This window comes from Sciurus vulgaris (genome assembly GCF_902686455.1).
Source record: "Sciurus vulgaris genome assembly, chromosome: 5".
Classification (NCBI taxonomy): domain Eukaryota; kingdom Metazoa; phylum Chordata; class Mammalia; order Rodentia; family Sciuridae; genus Sciurus; species Sciurus vulgaris.
The window spans coordinates 10,266,096-10,286,438 of NC_136465.1; the positions used below are offsets into that span (position 1 = coordinate 10,266,096).

The 20,343-nt window shown below is 38.7% G+C and overlaps 1 protein-coding gene across 2 annotated transcripts in view; it reads right to left on the bottom strand.

Annotated features, from left to right (window-relative positions):
- The window catches only part of ADAM2 (ADAM metallopeptidase domain 2), a 68,885-nt gene extending 51,425 nt beyond the window's left edge, over window positions 1–17,460 (bottom strand). Inside the window, exons 1-6 of one of the 2 annotated variants that reach the window (XM_079142266.1) lie at window positions 17,123–17,460; window positions 16,492–16,568; window positions 11,713–11,768; window positions 8,467–8,545; window positions 4,556–4,632; window positions 4,081–4,249 (exon numbers count right to left, since the gene is read on the bottom strand). In XM_079142266.1, coding sequence (XP_078998392.1) covers window positions 4,081–4,249; window positions 4,556–4,632; window positions 8,467–8,545; window positions 11,713–11,768; window positions 16,492–16,568; window positions 17,123–17,216 — 552 coding nt within the window. In that variant the 5' untranslated portion in view covers window positions 17,217–17,460. The remainder of the gene's footprint in view (window positions 1–4,080; window positions 4,250–4,555; window positions 4,633–8,466; window positions 8,546–11,712; window positions 11,769–16,491; window positions 16,569–17,122) is intronic. The other variant, XM_079142265.1, reaches the window with a different exon arrangement.
- Between the last annotated feature and the right edge of the window lie 2,883 nt (window positions 17,461–20,343).

The window sequence follows — 20,343 nt, forward strand, 5'->3', positions numbered from 1 at the left end:
CCAACCAAAGGCTCCAGACAAGTATCTAAATGCAGAGGCTCCAAACTCAGAAACTGAAGACATTTTTATTATGTTTATTTTACACTGGCATTTAATCCGTGAACATTCAAGACAATCTGATTTTTGTTAAAATGTGTTCCTAAGCATATGAAGAGGAACACTGAAAAGGGAATAAATCCTGGGATTTGAGTTAGAGATCAGAAAAACAATGGTCATAGTAAAATTGAAATGAGGAAAAAGTTGAGAAAAGTCAGTAAGACAAATTTAACGCTTATTGATCACTCATTTTATCATTTAAAATTCTCTCTTCTGGTTTAATTCAAGGGTTTTGAATTTAAACGGTGGGTAAGATTCTCTTGCAGTCCAGTTTCCTATTGTTTCCACTCAATAGTAAGTACCAAAATGTTTCATGGCCTTAATGAGAAAGTTAAAATCTTTTGCTTATAAGACCATCATTAAAGTCTCCAAACAAGAATATGCAACTGGCTTTAGGCTGCTGGAACACTAGGTTAATGGACTAGGATTCAAAACTATGTATACTTTCTAACCAACACCGAGTGTCAACTGTCTCATGTCCCCAAAGTAGTTCCAATTCATTTTCATCTCCAACACTGGAACTCCTACTTTCATAACTCAGTCATTAATTTATTGAAAAACAATCTTATTTGAAGAAAAATAACAAGTCCACTTCATCCAGTAGACAGGTAATCACGATCATACAGAAAGCTAGGAAAGGCATGTGTTGGGCAGGTGGGCCGGCGTCAGACTTCCCAAGACCTCCCAATCCAGTGTTCGTAGGAAGAGGAAGTAGAAGAATCGGAGTCCTTGGGTGTGTGATGTGTCAGGATGAAGGTTGCCTAGAGAAGGGGATCCAGGCCAGCAGACCAGGGAGCATCCTGCTGGGCTGATCCGGTTGCTAGGTGGATGGATTAAAGATTTAGACTCACGTGGAGTCAAAGGTCATTGGTACGGCTATTCAGGGAGTAGGCAGGAACATGAAGGTGGTGGCTAGCTCACTAGACCACTGACAGATAGAGGGTACTAGTTAAAGGACTGATGGGAGATAACAGACTGAGGACACGAGACAGATGATAAATGACAGTAGATGGATAATGTGTGTTGGGGGGAGTCTGTGTATATGGGCTCCTATATGTCCAATATGAGATTGTTAAGTCAGGAGACAGTGGGAGTTTGACATCTTTACGTCCCAGCCTGTAAAGCCATGGAAAAGTGTAATAAATGGAACAAACTAAACCCTGAGATGAAACATGGAACTGTCACTATTTAAAATACGAATGTGTAAGGAAAACTCAGAAAAAGTAAGAGAGAGTGAGGAGCAGAAGAGCATCAGGACAGAGAGAAGAGGGAGGAAGACATTCTGGGGGCGGGGGTTATTTATCTCACTCTTTACAAATGGATCTGATATTTCAGATAGCTGATTCGGCAATGAATCACAGCTGATTATTTTTGGAGTAAATGTTCTCTACTGAATATCAGGAAAGAAGAAAGCTCCACTTTCTGTAATATGAAGCTCACATGTGAAGGAAATGAGAATTGTAGGCACATAACTACTTTTTTTGTTTATTTTTATTTTTAGAATGAAATAGTCATAATCATGTTCACAGAGTGAAAGAAAAGTAGAATAATAATTCAAAATGTTAGAAAGAATTAAGACCTTGATGAAATAAGGTTTCTAGTATTTTATTTACAATTTACATGGGTATAACTCAAAGTGAAAGAAACCAGATATTCATATTTAAGAACGAAAATTTTAACCCTGGAACTAATAAGAGGAAAGAAAGAGACAAACTAAAATTAAGTAGAAGATCTGACAGGTAGAACTATAGATGTTGAGATGAAAGGAGAATATTATGATTAAAATAGATAGTGAGCTTTTTAAAGAATATTTAATACCAATTGCTGATAAAGGCAACTGATACTTTACACAAAAATGTGTGTGTTCGATGCAATTAAACGTCAATATTTTATAGTTCGTCACTTGGCCTTTGTTTTTTAGTTCATATATTGCCATATAATCTACCAAAATTTAATTGTGAATAATCAAATTTGTCAATCTTTGTTTGTAGTGCTTTTTGGATTCAGTCATAGTTAAGATTATCCCCAAAGCCAGTGTAGAATTCACCCTCACTGTTCTCTCGAATTTTCAAATTTTTAACATTTTCCCTCTGTTCTAGTTAGAGTTTATCTTAGGTGAAATGCGAAGTACGGATGTGGTTTCATCTTGTAAGCTCCGTCTTCTCAGCAATAAAATGAGATTCCTCACTTACTGAGGCCAGGCTTCAACGTTGCAGGCTGCCTTTGTGGAGGTGGGTCATCTGTTTCTTACGCTTTGTGGCGTTTTCACGTCTGGTTTCCCTTTCGCTCTGCATCTTCAAGCATTTCCACGGGTGTGCTTCCATGCTCACTTTTCCAAGTGTTAATAATTGACTTGGTACACGCTTCCTGGTAAAAGCTTCCTGGCACATTTGGGGTGTGGGGATTTCATCAAATTTTAAATTTATATAAAATGAATAACTGTGACTTTACAAATGTAGCAGAACTAGTATTTAAGTGACAATGACTTATGTTTCCCCCAAATGAAGGCAGCGCAAAACAGCCCAAGTGAACGAAGAGAACAAGAAGGGGGATTAACAATTTGGAACTTTGGTGGTAGTAGTGGCAACGGTGGCGTCCTGCAAGCTGTAGGGGGTCTGTGGGGAAAGAAAACATGTACTAATGACAGCATACAGTAGAGCTTTTAAAGTTTTAAAAAGTTCTGCCGTAACGAGCGACCGCTGCACACGCACTGGGGTGGAGATATTAAGAAAGAGGAACTGGAGGCCTCGGATGTCCCTGCTGGGAATGCCAAAGGTGCAGTCACTTTGGGAAGTCATCAGGTGGTTGCTCAAAGTGCAGTGACAGAGTTAGCAGATGATCCCAAAGCTCAACTGCTAGTGCACACCTAGAGAAATAAGAGCACACATCCATGCAAACATTCCTATAGGAAAGCACTGAGCAGCATTATTCATGCTACTTCTTTAGTGGAATTAACCCAGTTGTTCATCAACTGATGAGAATAAATTGGGGTATGTTCATAAAGGTGGATATTATTCAGCCAAAAACAAGAGTAGGGTGCCGACGAGCAGGCAGCTTGGGTGAACGTCAAGAGCATTGTGTGTGAGAGAAGGAGTCAAAAGACAACGTTTTCCATGATTCTATTTACATGAAATGTCCTGAATAAGCAAGTCTATACATGTAGTTTCCACAGGAGGGGAGGGAGAACGAGGAAGGGATGTGGGTTTGTCTGCAGAGAAGGGACATGGGTCTTGTCTCAACTATTCAACTTTGAGAGCTGACACAGCAATATACATAAAAAATTATACATACAATGGATGGGTTCCCACAAACCGTCATTTATATTGACAGGCTGTGGGCCAGATTTGGCCTGAGGATGGGAGTTTGTCAACTCCAAGGCAGAGTGACCACTAACATCATTATACTGTACAATATGCTTTGTACTTATGATGACATACTACATCATACAAAATACACTGAACAATGTAGCAATTTAGTTTTCTAGAGGAGAAAACTAAAACAATTAAAGACACTTAGATTCATAACAACAATGTAAAGGAAGAAGAAAGAAGACAAAAAATGAAAAACTAGTAGGTTTAATCCAAGGCATATGTATTTGCATTAAAAGCAAATGAAACAAATGATGTGTTTTAAAGAAAAATCTGATGTGATTTAAAAGTGAACAATGAATTGTTTGGAAGAGCCATGCTTTAATTGAAATACCCTTTGCAAATCTGACCACAAAAATACTGGAAATACTTAAATTTATAAATCAGAGATGAGCGAGGAGACATCACCGCTAATATTGCAGAAACTTAAAGAGCTATCAGATAAGTTACAAAACTAGTTTTAAGGCTTATAAGCTATGAAGTTCCTGGTACATGAATGCATATGTGTGTCTGTGTGAGTGTGGGTGGTTGTACAAATGAAGAGTTTATCTGAAAACTAAAGTGTCTATATTGCTGTAGAGTAATAACCACACAGTCCACTCAATCGATCACCTACCTCTATGCTTTGTATTTTATAGGGCAGACTTCTTAATTCAATATCCTTCTCAGTATACACAGAAGACGTTGCATTCTTATATTTCACTTGATAAATTACATGTTCGAAACCAACAGAAGACTCCAGGGGTTCAATTCCATAACTAATATTTTGAAACTGCAATAAGCCCCTGTAAATTCCAAGAAAAGTGTATAAATAAAATATTGCACTTTGAAAAAGTTATTTAAGTGCCTTTAGTTCTTTTGGTGGCATGCATATTCTTATCATCCTTAGTGGGTAAAGTAGGAAGTTACTGAGTATCTGCAAACTTACTAAGATACCCAGAACAGTAATGTGATTGGTATTTGCCTAACTATATTTCATGGTCTCCAAATATAAGAATGATCTTAATTAATTATAAGGGTAGGAGTCATTGTGAAAAATAAATTTCAAGCAATGAGTCCATTTTGCAATCCATACAATTATATATTACAACCTGAGTCCGGTACACGCACTAACGATCACCATAGAATTTGGATAACCTTCAATAAATCCTTGGTAGTAGCAGAAATTCTGAAAGATAAAATACACACAGCTCTATTAGAAGATAAAGTTTTTAGATATTGTGTGTGCATTGAATACTCCATATTTCCAAAAGGGATTTGTAGATGAACATATGACTCAATTTTCCAAACATTCCCTACACGCTCATAAAGAATAAGATCATTTTCATACTCTTTCATATGCTATGAACTAAATTCAAATTTTCTTGATCACTAGAACAAAGTGAAAATAATCAAAACCTCACTTTCCCCCCACCCAAATTATTCTGGCTTAATTCTGCCCAGTAGAACAAACAAAGTGAATCCAAAAAAGAAACTATTTTGACATAATTACTTTGAGTGCAATGGCAGAATAGCTCATAGAGATGTAACCCTCTCCCAGATAACAATTATAAATGCTGAAAAATATTTTTAAAGATTCAGCTATGAAGGCAGGCAGAAAAAGAGAGTGCCGTTGATTCTAGAAAGAAGGCAACTGCCTTTGCTGAATTCTCATTTTGTGAATTTCCTCTAGAAAGCTCTCCCCCAGGTAGAGAAGCATAAAGCCTGACACCTCAACAGTAAACCTAGACCTTCAGCCTCAGGCTGCACCCACAGTCTCAGAAGTGGGGACACTGAGGTGCAATGTTCAGGAGAGGAGGAAGGAGGCCAGAGCAAGTCTCCCCGCACAGTTACCTCAGGTGCCCCCCCTGCAGTTGACACCTGGACTGAGGATTTGGGAAGGGGGCTCCAATGAGTCCAGCAGAAGCCAAGGCCAGAAAAGCCGAAGAACAGACAAAAGAGTCTGTCTGTCTACAATCACAGGGAAATAATTTGGGATAGGGTTCCAGCCAGGATATTTGCCTACTAGAACAAAATTGAAAACCTTTAGAGAAAAAGTCACAAGGGCTACCACGTGTCATTGAACATGGCCAGTATATGAATTTTTTTTTTTTGGTGCTGGGGATCGAACTCAGGGACTTGTGCTTGCAACGCAAGCACTCTACCGACTGAGCTATCTCCCCAGCCCACAGTACAGGATTTTTAAAAGTACTAGATATTTAGATAAAAGGGAAAATGTAGCACATAGTCAAGAGAAAAATCAGAAAGACAGTTGACACTGAAATAATCCAAGAATTGGAATTTATAAAAAATGTCTTTAAAAAGGAGATCAAGAACATTAAAGAAAAATTGGACACAAAAGGGGATCCATCAGGAAATTCAGAGACATATAGAATCTAAAGATCCAACTCGAACAGAAACATAATTTAAATGAAATACACTGGACAGGCTTTGCTGTACTATAGCAATGATAAAAGTATAAAAAAAACAATAAATTAGAACTCTAAAAATCGCCAAATCCCAAATCTGAAAGAAAGGTGAGAGACAAGAAGCTTTAAGAATGCCCCAGAGGGCATGGCTGCCAGGGAGGTGGCAGTGGGGGAAATGGTAGGTGGGAGGGACCAGAAAAGCCAGTGAGCTGGACTTGCCAGAAGGACCTGAAGGAGCTGACACAGACCTGTGAAGGCCAAGGTTGTCTATTCCAGAGGCAGAGGGTCAAGTCCCAGTTGCAGCAAGCAGAGGCCATCAGCAAAGGAAGAACCCGCAGACCCCTCTCCACAGTCTACAAAGAAGTCCAAAGAAGCCTCGGCCAAATCCATCACCCTTGGGTCAAGTTAGCGTAAGGGAACTGACCCAACTCTTGCTGCAGGAAGGCTTGAACCAAAGACAGAGGCAGTGAACTGAGGAACTCCCTCCAGGAGCAAGGAGGAGGATGAAGAAAGAACATGGGAAGGGAGGACCGGAATCAGTCGGACCACACTCCTTCAATAAGGGAGGTCGGCTCTGTGAGAATGGAATAAAAAGCACACAGCTCCCCAGATTTTTCCTGGTAGGAGAATCAGCTTATAAAAGAGTACCTCATTTCCTCCCAGATGCTCCACGTTCATCCACAGCAGAGCACAGACAAGTTCAAGCCTAAGGAAACATTTCAAAGCTGTTCTGTGACAGCCCCCGCCTGACTCTTGGTCTGTGAGAGATGGATGGGAAGGAAGCAGATGGCCGGGAGGAGGCCACTGACCTACAGAACTGTCCCTTCAGGGAAGTCCATGCTTGACCAGGCAACAGAGCAACTGGCCAACAATTAGGAGAATTTAATATGCTAGTGTGCCCAGGGGGAGCTTTGCCATTCCACTTCATCCCACCGCGACAGTTGGTCCCTAAGCTGGAACCCCCTAAAATTACACAGCCAGCTTCTGAGCAGATAATCCAGCGAAAAACAATTACAGGCCCCAGGGGGCAGAGGCGGTGTTCTAAATGCCTACAATATATCATCTAAAATGTCCAATTTCCAGCAAAAACAAATTATAAGCTTTGCAAAGAAACCAGAAAGTATGACCTATAACTAACTGAAAAAGAAAAAGGAAACTAATTTCAATAAAATCACCTGTTTTAAACCTAATTTAATGAACTTTACTCGCTTTTCCTTAGGCTAGAAATAGGCCTAGAGCAATGGCAAATTCATAATTTATCAATACAACATAAATTCATTATATTTGAGACCAACACTCAACAACTTACCACATTTGGGTTATTAAGGCATTCTTTGTTTAGTCTTTTTAACTTAAGCTTATCTTTCCCCTAAGAGGTATCCAGTAGAAATAGATTTGGCAGAAAATATAAAATTCAAATGTGGGATATTGTGGCCCTGGGTCACTTTTTGTCTGATGTTTTTTCTCTTACACGCGCACACACTCACACACACACACACACATTTGTGTGCATATATCAGTAAGTATCATTCCCTTATTCACATTGACTCCCTTGCATTTGCCTTCTTTGATGGCAAATTTAAAAATGAAATTCAAAGCAAGGGCTAAGTCTATTGTTTCTCCGGTTAAAACCTTAGCCTCTCTAAATGACATATTTACCATATAGAAATTGGGAATGCTAATGGCAAACCATGATAACAGTGATGACATTGGCAGGGCAGACCAAAAGCCACAAGAGAAGGTCACTTCTGGCTCTTTTGGGCTCGGGTGACCCCGGCAAGTTCTATCCATGTTTTTCAATTACTTTTGCCAAAAAAATTATAGACATCTTTAAATGAAGCTGCGAGTGTTCCAAAGATATAAAAATTCTATCTATTTCCAAGTGTGCATGAAATTTTATATGTCCATCTGAAACAGAGAACTTGGTATGCTGAGAATGACAAGTGACAACTCTTGACCCCGGCTGGGGTGGGCACCACGGAGGCTGAAGCTGACAACTTCTCTGGTTAAATCTGCAGTGCCTGCTGCCTGGCTTCTGTTTCTACACGTTGTAACCACTTCTGTAGGACAAGGGGGAGCAGTACAGCTGCTTCTCCATTCTTCAGACTGCATCAAGTTCATTTTTCATTTTTACATGTTTGCTTATTTCTTAGGTAAGTGGGGTGGCCAAATCCCAACAGCTGGGATCTGGGCAGCTTCCCTGTCTTTGCTGCTGGTAACAAATACTTAGTCCCTGGACAAACTTCAGAGGACACTTCAGATTCTCTTTTTCTTCCAGAGTTAGCTTCCCTGACTCAAATCCTGGTCTTTTGTTCCAGGCATTTCACAATATATTCAATCCCTATTGCCACAGATACATGAGCACATCCATGTACTTCATCATGAAACAAATAGTTTAGAAACACACAATCATATTTGGCTTAGTAATCATCTGTTTAATAGGGCTGAGAACACACTGTCAAAATGAAATGATTAGGTTCATATCAAAACAAGACATAACCTCAACCCTTTGTACTTCGGGAATATGTGAACCCTAAATAACATGATCAGAGAGACTCATATCACAAAGGTACGATAGATAATGAAAATCATACCTGAAACTCTTTATCAAGGGGCTTCATGATTCCTGCACCATCATAACCATAAACTTTAAAATTATGAGGTAAAAAAATTCTGCAAAAATAAAGATAAAAGAGTATTTAATGGAAATTTTGTTTCCTAAACTTTCATTTTTAAAGATACTTATTGTATTTATTATAGATGGGTAGGTTGGCAGAAAAAGATTTTTCAGTGTGCGGATCTTCTACCTCCTCATTAAATTTTCTCAAATAACTAGAGCAAAAAGGATATACTTGGAGGCTTCTGATGACCTGATTTCAAAATATACTGCAAAGCTATAGTAATCAAAACAGAATGGTACTGGTGCAAAAACAGACATGAAGACCAGTGGAACAGAATAGATACAGAGAAATAAATCCACTTATTTACAGTTAATTGATTTTTGGCAACATCAGCAAGAACACACATGTCGCTACCAGTGTGACCAAACTCTCGGATCTGGCGAGGGGCAAAGGGGGATTCAAAAATAAAGATTCACGGACACAGCTCTTGAAGATTAAACTGGGATCAGGTAGAGCTCTGCTTTCTGATGGAGATGTAGATCTAGAGTTATGCCAACAATCTTTATTTATATATGTCTCATTATCAGGTTAAAGACTATGCAAGCATTATTCTTTATATTCAGGAAAGTAACAGGAACTAGGATATCTATGTAGCTTTTCCACAGTTGTGAAGTGCAACGTTAGGAGCTTTGTGTAGCCTCAAGAAAGTCCATTGTTAATAATTACTGTAAGATAGGCAGGAACTGGAGAAGTGGAGCTGGTGAAACATTGTGGTTGTCTAGCAATAGATTTCCTTCCTTCCCCGGAGCTGTGTGCCTGAGATCAAGGTCAGAGCTGATAGGACTCTTGCACACAGCCTCCTCATGCAGGGCACTGCCACGGCAGCTAGGCATCATGTGCCCCTGCACAGAAACATTCCCAGGCACCCGGTATGCTGCAGCCAAGAGGTCATCAGAGACCCCCGATCTCAGTCACTGCTGTCACATCCTCTGTCACCTCTCTCCGCACATACAACAGGGAGAAAACAGACAGTTCAACAAATCATCTTTGGAAAATAATGTCCACATGCAGAAGAATGGAGTTGGACCCTCAACTCACAACACATATGAAGATCCACTGGAAGTGGATTAAAGACTTCAATATAAGACCTGAAACTAGAAGCTTCTAGAAGAAAACATGGGAAATCTCCTTTACATTCCTCTGGGCAAAGCCTCTTTGGATATGAACAAAAAAGCATAAGCAACAAAAGTGAAAACAGACTAGTGGAAATGCACCAGGCTAGAAAGCTTCTGCACAGCAAAACTGTCAGTCTGGGAGGGGTGGGGAGGAAGGAAAAATAATGGAATGAATCAAACATCATTACTCTATGTAAATGTATGAATATGCAAATGGTATGCTGTTACTCCATGTACAAACAGAAAGAACATGTATCCCATTTGTTTACAATAAAAATAAATAAATAAAATAAAAAAAATTGTCAGTCAACAAAGGGAGGAGACAAACTGCAGAATGGAAGACAGATATTTGCAAACCCTACAGCTGATAAGGGTTTTAATATTTATTGTTTAAAATTTATAAAGAACAGCAAGGAAACAAATAACACAATCTTAAAAATGGGAGAAGATGTGCATAAATATTTCTCAAAACAATACGTACAAATGGTCGACAGGTATTTAGGAAAATGCTCAATATCAGTGGCCATCAGGGAAATGCCAATTAAAACCACAAGGATGCATCACCTCACACCTATCAGAATGGCTGTTATCAAGGAGAGGAGAGACGACAGATGTTGGTGAGAAAAAGAATAAAGAACCCTTGTCCAAGGCTGGTAGGGATGCAAATTAGGATCGTCTTTATGGAAAAGAGTACAGGGATTCCTCAAAAATTAAGAATAGAACTATCATCTATTCTGGAAAGGCCACTTCTGGGTATACATCCTGTCCTCCCCGCTCTCCAGCACTGTACACTTGAGTCTCATCTGCTGCATGTCGAATGTAAAAACAGCCAAAGCTCTGCCTTGGACCTTGTTGATTTCGTCATTCACACCTAGAAGGTTTGATTTATGACATTCTACCTGATGTTACTTTATTGATATTTTTGCCATAATGCTTTGAATGTGTCTTTAGCCAAGAGTTATTTGGCAGTTACTACTGAATTTATAAAGAGCTGGTGCTTCTTTGATTAAGCATTAAGTATTTGTAACTATATTCTAACTTTACTCATTGAAAAGGTGGCTACTATTCAAAAGATCTTTTTTTTTTGTTGTTGTAGTATGTGAGTGTTTTATTAAATGCCTTTTGATTGCTTGTGAGTAAGAAAAGACATGTATTATTTGCAAGTTGAATAATAAATGGTCATTTACATATTCATCAGACATCACCATTAATTGTATATTCTATACCCTTTTCCCAGTACAAAAAAGAAATCCACAAAGACTGCATTTAATTCAGATCTTACATTTCTAACCCATTATATTTTCCATATTTCTATCTCTAGGCTTATTTGTAAGCCCATCACTGCTAGGGAGATACTGTCTGGGGTTTCCCTGTGCATTTATTGCAAAGATGCTCAGTTTTTTCCCTCAGGAAGAAATAATTTTGAGTCAGCTTTTCGTGTCTTCCTTCAAACTAGTTCTATCCACTTCTTCCTTTCATCGTTTTTAGTCACTCATTCTTATTGAAACAAGGACCATTTCAAATTTGATTTTTCTTTCTTGCTCCGCATGTTATGCTTCACTTTCCCCGAATTTATTAGCTGACACAGGATTGAGTTTGGCTAATTACAAGTGTAACCTAAGTGCTTAATACATTGTGATAGGGTACATACGCTAATTAAAAAAAAAAAAATTGTCGCAATTCACGACATTCAAGGATCTGCTCTGATCCTTTAACTATAAGTTGAATATAAAGGAACTTGAAAACAAACTGTATTTATGTTTTCAGGAAATTATCAAAATTCATTTTCCATGAAACCTCTTGGATAGCCAAAACTCAATTGGATGCTACTGGGAAGATCACTACGGTGGAAATGGGATCAGCAATATGGATTCTAATCTGGGTATTTGTTACAGAGACTTCAGGTGTTTAAAGAACAACATAAGAGAAAAAGGAACACTCAGTAACTAGTAACATTCTCAAATGCAAAATAATTGCATTCTGGATATTTATAAACAATAATTATAAATAGAGCAAAGACAGTCGCTACAACACCATCACCTACTTTTGCGTCAGGTTCATAGTGTATGTTTTCCCCTCAATTGTAATGTTGTAGGACACCTGGTAGGGAGAGGACATTGGAAAAGCAAAGAAAATGGTTAGAAAGGAAAACTAACATTTTTACCTTAATGACAATTACATTCCAAAACATTAATGCAACAAAAAGAAAAATTTAGAATTCAGTTTGATGTTAAAATTTTGATTTGGTTAGTAGAATGTGATTGCTATAATTTCTTATTCATTAATTTTCAACTTATCCAATAACAGACTCATAAGAAAATAACAGACTCATGAGAGTGGATTTAAAAAAAATGTTTTTAGTTTTATGTAGATGGACAGAATACCTTTATTTTATTTTTTATTTTTATGTGGTGCTGAGGATCGAACCCAGTGCCTCACACGTGCTAGGTGAGCACTCTACCACTGAGTCCCCGAGAGTGGACTTTTTTAATCCTGTAATTGTGTTAGCTGAATATTGAGGCCACTGTAAAACTCTGTTTAAAATGGACAGACTATACCTAAATTATTTAATAGAAAATTTATATGTAGTGGAGCAAAGAATAACACATAATTTATAATATTAATAGATTTATAAAATTTGTTCATAGTTTGAATGCAAACTCAACCTATTTTTATTAATAAGAGGATTAAGAAACGGTATCCAATGAAGCGACAATTAATTCTCTATCAGTCACTTTGCAGAGACTTGACATCTTCATTATTGAATCTTTCAATCCACAAGCATGTAATACATCTCCAGTTATTAAAGTCTTTATTTTCTCTCATATTGTTTTATTGTCTTTAGTGGAGAGATTTTGCTTATCCTTGTGAGATCTGCATTTAGATTTTTACGTAGTATAGTTAAATCTTTTTAAGAATTATGTTTTACATTTTTTGATTGCTGGAATAGAAATACTACTTGCTTCTGTATTTCAATTTCAATCATGTTTCCAAAAAATTTGCTAAGTCAGTGTATTATTTCCAATTTTCCTCTAAAAGATTTAGATTTTATTTTGTATACCACCATTTTGTCTGCAAATAATGATAGCATTATTTTTCCCTCCAAATATGCCTATTTATTTTTATTGTTTTCTTTCCTTATTGCAATGGTTAGTGCTTCCATGACAATGATAAACAGAAAAAGTGATAGTGAGCCTTCCTTCTTGATCTCTGGAAGGAAGCTTCCAATGTTTCAACTTTAATTATCTTTTAAAGGACATTTAAACTTCTCTATAAGCCACTGTTATTATTTTGATCATGTATATTAGGCATATAAAATTCAAGGAAAAGTATATAAAACACCATGTGACCAATGATAACATTGAAAAATAAAAAAAATTGCAATTATTCAAAAGTAATGGTAAGCCTACTCCTTAGGCTACATATTTTTCTTTTTACATCCCAGCTAACTAGCCTCCTGAATTTCATGTTTATTATTCTCATGCATATTTTCATATTTATGGATGTTTGTTTAAACAGTGGTTGGTTTTGCAATAAGTTTAATTTCACATGAATTTTATCCTACAAGTTACATATTTCATCTGCTGCATAAAACACTGCCTCAGACATAATAAGCACTGTAGCAAATATTGGCTTCCATTACCATCACCTTGGATACCTGTAGCTTTATCATTATTTCCTCTATGGTGTAAAATTTCATTTTCTGAATAGATCATAGTTTATTCACCTATCTTCTTATTGCATATAGTTCTATTTGTTTTACTGTTAAAAGCAATATGGCATATGTGTATAATTGTCAGATATATGTTACTTATGAATGAACTCCTTTTGTTAAAACTGAAGTGTTTTTGCAATATCCCTCATAATCTAAAAAAATCTTCAAAGTGGTTGTGCCAATTTACATATTTAGAAGCAGAAAATGAAATTACCTTTTTATTTATATCTTCTAATCACATTTTGTTTTCTTAGATTTAATTTTTGCCAGTGATGGATGTAAAAATAGTGTCCTACTCCATTTATTTTGCAATTCTTGGCAAATTTCTCCATTTGATTACACTTGATGTTTGTCACCCTGTTGAGCTTAACACTTTCTTGCCATTCATAACTGTATACGTGTTTTTTTTTTTTTTTTTCTTATTGATTTGTAAAGGTTCTTGATCTATTTTGGAAACTCTTATGTGCAGTATGTGACCTACAAAATATGAGTTTGGAATGTTTTTCACTTTGTTTATGGTTACTTTTGCTTATTTAAATCTAGGTATTCCTCAATCTTTTACTTAAGAATTTATGCTTTTTCTTCATTGTTCAATTCTTCCCTTTTATAAGGTTCTAAAATGTATATCCTATAATTTCTTTCAAATTCTTTGTATTTTACTCTCATTTGTGCATCTGTATTATCTAGAATCAACTTTGGTGTATGAGGTGGCACTACTAAACAGTTCATCATTATTTTTATTTTGTATTGCTGATCAACTGCCCTCCATCATTTATTAAATTGGGCATGTTTTTTAATGTTTGCGTTTAAACAACTGAAATTTATTTTCTCCCAGTTGTAGAGGCTAGAAGTCTGAGATCAAAGCATTGAAAGGTGGTTTCCTTCTGAGGGCCACGAGGGAAAGACCCATTCCAGGCCTCAGTGCTTGCTCTGAAGATGGCATCTTCTCCCTCTTCTCATAAGAGCACCGGTTATATTAGATTAGGACCCACTTTAATGACCTCACTTAGTTTAATTACCTCTCTCTTCAAATAGGATTACATTATGAGGGACTGGGGCTTAGGTCTTCAACAAATGAATTTTTTACGGGGGTGGGGTCACGATTCAGCCCATCGCATGCAGCAAACTATCCTAACAGAACAGGACTCCTTGATGAATCTAGCTATGTCTTCAGCTATCATCTATCTAGAAAACTTAAGCCATAGCTGTTCCTGTTGCCCTTCATGAACTCAATGTATATGTATCTGGGAAAAAAAAAAAAAAAAAAACTGAACTAAAATTAAAAACCAATTTGCTCCACTTATCTGAAGTAATTGTTCCTTTTCTGGTAGGTGTTATGTACAGTATACATGTGTGTACAGAATATGTGGCTGAGGGCCATTATGGAACAGCAGGGGAGGGCCTGTTGGGAGTCACTTGCTTGGCCTCAGTTCCTGTGCCATGGCAAGCCTCTGGTAACCCACCCAGGATTCCTGAGTTGTCCGTTGATGTTTCTTGTAGGAGTGCTCACTGTGGGTGCTAAGTGAGTGCTTTGTTGAGAAGAAAATCAAGTGTCATTGGACTCCAGAGTGAACGCTAAGGCAGGACGTCTGGCCCTATCTACCCCTACCTGCCCATGTCCACAGGCCAGGCCCAAGAGGCCAGCTAACTGTTAGTCATAACCAGGAATTTTGTTACTCTATAGATGCAGCAACTGGAGACCAGCATTTTGATTCCTTCTTTCTAAGGAAAACAGTACAACAGCCACTCTGGCTAAGAGAGTTGGCTCTGCCTGACCTGTGTAGATATTCGGGATTCTTGCATTCATTTATTCCCACCTCTTCTTCCCTGTTATATCCCATAACTTTTGGTGTTGGGATGGTTACTTCCTCACAGGGAGCCCCTTTTAGTGACAATAGAAATTCTAAATTTGCTTAGGTCCTTCTTAAGTGCAGGCAGAGACTCACCCAGGCACCAAAGGAGGTTTTCCCAATTCTGTACTAGAATCGACAGGCCTTTGAAAAGTTTACTTGAAAGGTTTTTGCTTTCCCATTGCCTGGTTGTGCATAATTATGTTGCCTCTTGAGTTTTTTTAAAAATTATTTTTAATTGATGAATAATAATTGTATCTATTTATGGGATGTGATGTTTTGATCTATGTGTATTCAATCAAGCAAATGAACACCAACTTAACATTTTTGTGCATAGTGACAGCCTTAAAAATTTATGCTTTTAGCAAATTGAATTTTTGAAGAGGAATATTTTTCTTTTACTTCACTTGTAATAAATCATCATCTTGCAACAATCTGGTGATGCCTCTTTAAGATGTTTCCCTCTAAACAGATTGCTTGTTTATTTTCTAAAATGACTAACATGCCCACAATACTTCTGTATTAATAGTCTCTCCTAAAATTCTATCAGAGCCTCACTCACTACTTAAGTGATTTTAAAGTTTCATAAACAGATAAGCATTCATTTAAAAATAAAAGTCACAAATTTAAATCTCTAGATCAAGGTGTCAAATGGAGACTTGCTAAGGAGACACTTAAATCACCAGAACATCCACTTTCTCACCAAAAGGAAAAGTGAGGTTTCACAAAACATATTTCATTCTCTGGAAAAGATTCTAGGACTTACAAAAAAAAAAAAAAAAAAAAAAAAAAAAAGATAAGAAAAACAAGAATAATAATCCTGAGACAAATGAAAGCAGCTTAAAAAATCTTAACCATTAACATATGTGCAATCAAAAGGGGGAAAATCATTCATATAGAGTATTATTGAATCAATTGATCATTATTCCCCATCCCCATTTTCTTTTCTCCACACGTAGGCTGGTAGGTAGGTGAGGAGAGGCCAGAGGATCGGTCAGCAAGTATTCAGAGACACCTAGGAGGAAACCAGATTTGGAAGGTGGAACTCCAGGCTTGGACAGCCCATATCACCACAACATTGTTTCTGGGAAACATTAATTTTGGCTCATTTTCAAAAAAGACTTTTCCACTCAAGAAAAAATTGAGTATAAATATAAAATTCGGTAGGTGTGCTTGAATGAAAAATGGCAAATTAACATCTTGAGAACAACATCCTCCCATCATTTTAAAATTGTGAACAACGTTAGTGATTAATTACATGTGATTCAAATCCTCCGGTTTTGATTGACCGTATTTTCACTGGAACCGTAACTTGCACGTGCAGTCTTTCATAATCTGCAAGGTGCAAAATACTTTATTAGAGGAACGCCCAGCGCTGCAGGTTCCTTCATCCTGTCCCATCTAAATGCATAATCTGCATTCCCTATGTCACCTGTCAGGTTTACCATCTTTCCCACATTTTTACTTCTTTCTAGAATTACAAGAGTTTTTAAAGACAATTAGGTATATGGCTGTACTATTGCCCCATGGGCAGGATCTGGTAATTCTGGGACAAAAGTCAAGCTCAATACAAACATAACTCATATCCCTGGAGCCCTTACATCGGGGAGTTCAGAAGTCGGGTCTCCGCGGTCAGCAGCACTAGAGCGCAGCAGATCTGCAACTCCCACCTCCAGTCGTGCTGGAGAGGGCTGGGATCTCGGGTCTGGGCTGGGGTCCCTGCGGGCGTGGGAGAGCGTCCCGCTCGCCCAGTGTGCTTTGGGGTTGTGCAAGGCTGCCGTGCGCGGAGCGGGAGCTGGAAGGCGCCTTCCGCGCACGCAGAGTGCAACCTGGCCGGCAAGGCCAGAGGGGAGCGCGCGCGCCCGAAGGTCAGGAAAGGTGGTACTCACTGTGTTCCCTGTGGCCCTGGCTGTACCCGCTGAGCCCACCCAGCCCGCCGAGAAGAAGGAGGACGCGCAACATGGCTAGCGGTCCGGATCCCATCCCCAGTGTGGCGGTTGGCCCGCTACCAGGCAGTTGGGAGCGCGAGGTGACCCCTCCTGGCCTCGCACCGTGCGAGAGGACAGGGGACTGAGCCAGGTGCCCAGAGCCCGGCGGGAGCGCTGTTGAACCTGGGTGGCCTTGACCGGCAAGTCTCTCTCAAAAGAGGACCCACTGGACTTGACGCCTCTGGAAGCTAAGGGAAGAGGGAGAGGGAGAGGGAGGGGGAGATGGAGAGAGATCGCTTTCTTTTTCTTTCTCCCTTCCTTCCTTCCTTCCTTCCTTCCTTCCTTCCTTCCTTCCTTCCTTACTTCCTTCCTTCCTTCCTTCCTTCCTTCCTTCCTTCCTTCCTTCCTTCCTTCCTCCCTTCCTCCCTCCCTCCCTCCCTCCCTCCCTCCCTCCCTCCCTCCCTCTCTTCCTTCCGATTGAACACAGGGGTGCTTAACCCTGGAGTCACATCCCCAGCCCTTTTTATGTTTTATATTGAGACAGTCTTGCTAAATTGCTTAGGGCCTCGCTAAATTGCTGAGGCTGGTTTTGAGTTCAAGATCCTCAGGCCTCAGCCTCCTGAGCCGCTGGAATTATAGGCCTGCACCATCGCATCAAGAGAGCAGCAGATTCACTTCTAAGGGACAGGGTGGATGAAACAGCTGAGAAGAACATACATGTCTACTTCTTAAGTGAACTTTTAATTCTTAATAATAATGTTATACAATAATATATTACATGTATATGTGCGGTTCAATCATACATGGACAGCTTGATCGATCCTTAAGTGAAGAATCCGTGTAATTACTACCTGGATCAAGATAGAGACCACTAGAGTCCCCAGTCCCCCCCCCCCCCCCAATCATTACTTCTAACAAATATTGTAGTTGCTCTTTATATTTGGGTTTCTTTAACGTGAAGGTCATAAGGCCCATCCATAACAACATTTGTCTTTCCATTTTACTGTTGGTGAACATTTGGTTCGTTTATAGTTCCAACTATTAAAAACAATATTTGGCTACAAAAAGTCTTGCATATGCCTTTTATGGAATTTCCCTTGGGCATACTTCTAGAATGGATCACAGGGTATGTCTTGGTAGCTACTTCCAAAAGTTCTCTAAGACTGGCACTCATTTATACTCCCTCCAGAGGTGTCTGAACATCCCAGTTCCTCCATATCGATCCTACACTTTTTTCTCCCCTTATTTCATGTATTTTTACTGACTTGTAGAGGGTCTGCATTTGGGGTTTAATTTGCATTTTCTTGTGATTAATAAACTTGAACACAATTTTATCTGTCAATGACAATTTATATAGCTTCTTTGGCAATTGCCTGCTTGAGACTTTGGTTCATGGTTCATTTTCTAATTGAGTTGCCTTATCTCTTTCTTTTCTTTTCTTTCTTCTTCTTCTTTTTTTTTTTGCATTTAACCTAGGGGCAATTTACCACTGAGCTACGTCCCTAGCCTTTTTTATTTTTAATTTTGAGACAGGGTCTCACTAAATTGCTTAGGGCTAAATTGCTAAGGCTGGCTTTGAACTTGCAGTCCTCCTGCCCCAGCCTCCCCAACCCCTGGGATTGCAGGTGTGCACCACCATGCCTGGTGCCTTATCTCTTTCTTACTATATGTCAGTTTCTTTCATGTTTTTTAGTATTTGTAAATGGAGCTATTAGGACCTGGAGTTTTCTTTGTGATAGGGCTTTTTACTTATGGATCTGATTTCTTTAAAATATTAAGATAACCTCTTTCCCCTTGTGTTTGAGAAAATTGTGTTTCTGAAGGAATGTGTACATTCTTCTGAGTTGTCCTTTGCAAATGAATTGGTGAACGTTGTTCAAAACTCTCCTCCTTTTCATTCTCAGTATTGATCATTGTGATTTTTTAAAAAAAATTGTGTAGTTGTTCTTGGAGCTTATTGTTTTTATTAACTTAAAATGCTCAAATTTGACTGTCCTGATTTTGTTCTATTATATATTTGTTTTCTGTTTTGTTGGTTTTTGCTCTCATGTTCATTTCTTTCTGCTTCAGGTGTACTTTTTCTGGTTTCTAAAAATGGAAGTTTATATAATTAATTTAAAACTTTTCTTTCTGACATGCATATTTAAAAATATAAATGTCCAGGTATTCACAGCTTTAATTCCACCAAGTTTTTATGTATTGAATTCTGTATATTTTATTTTGATATACTTTACCATCATGAGTTCGTCATACCCTAAGAATGACAGAAATAGCCTTTCCTCCCAGCTAACCTAAGAATCACTTTTTGAGGCTGTTTGCCTTGGAAACCTTGGCTAGAGCTGTGAGTGACGGCGACTCTCCCGGGCGCAGCACCACAACCCCACTGGAACATGGGTGCAAAAAATACAGGGTCTGCAGCAGCTCTTTTTAGAAGACTATTTCTTTCAGCAGAGGTGAGTATACTTGTTACTTATTCCTTTATAGCCATGACTTAAAAACTAACATCCTGTAATTAATCATGAACACACTCCAAGCAAGCATAAATAAAATGGGTTTGAAAAGCTTCCCTTCCTATCCTGGTGTTTTAGTCAGCTTTTTTGTCGCTGTGACTAAAAGACCTGACTAGAACAATCTTAGGGAGGACGAGTTTACTTGAGGGCTCTCGGTGTCAGAGGTCTTAGTCCACAGAAGGCCAGCTCCATTCCTCAGGCTTTGAGAGAGGCTGAACATCACTGTGTGGCAGAGGGAAGCAGCTCATACTGTGATCAGGAAGCAGAGACACACTCCACTCCCAGACACGGATGTGTACCCAAAGCCGCGCCCCAATTCCCACCTCCTCCACCCCACCCACCACTTCAGTTACCACGCAGTTAATTCCTATCAAGGGATAAAATCACTGATGGGTTTAAGACTCTTGCAGCCCAATCGTTTCTCCTCTGAACCTTCCTGCATTGTCTCATACATGAGTTTTTTGGGGATACCTCACATCCAAACCATAATACCTGGTTAATCTCTTTTGCCGCTAAAACCATAGCAGTTGACATGTTGCCCAAATCTCCCCAGAGGAGACCTGGAGACAGCTGTGGGTACTCTGGTATTTTTCTCATACAACCTGGAGATCTTTTCCAGTCTAGCATCACAGTGGACTTTCAATGCTGCACGACTGTCTTCATTTTTGTTGC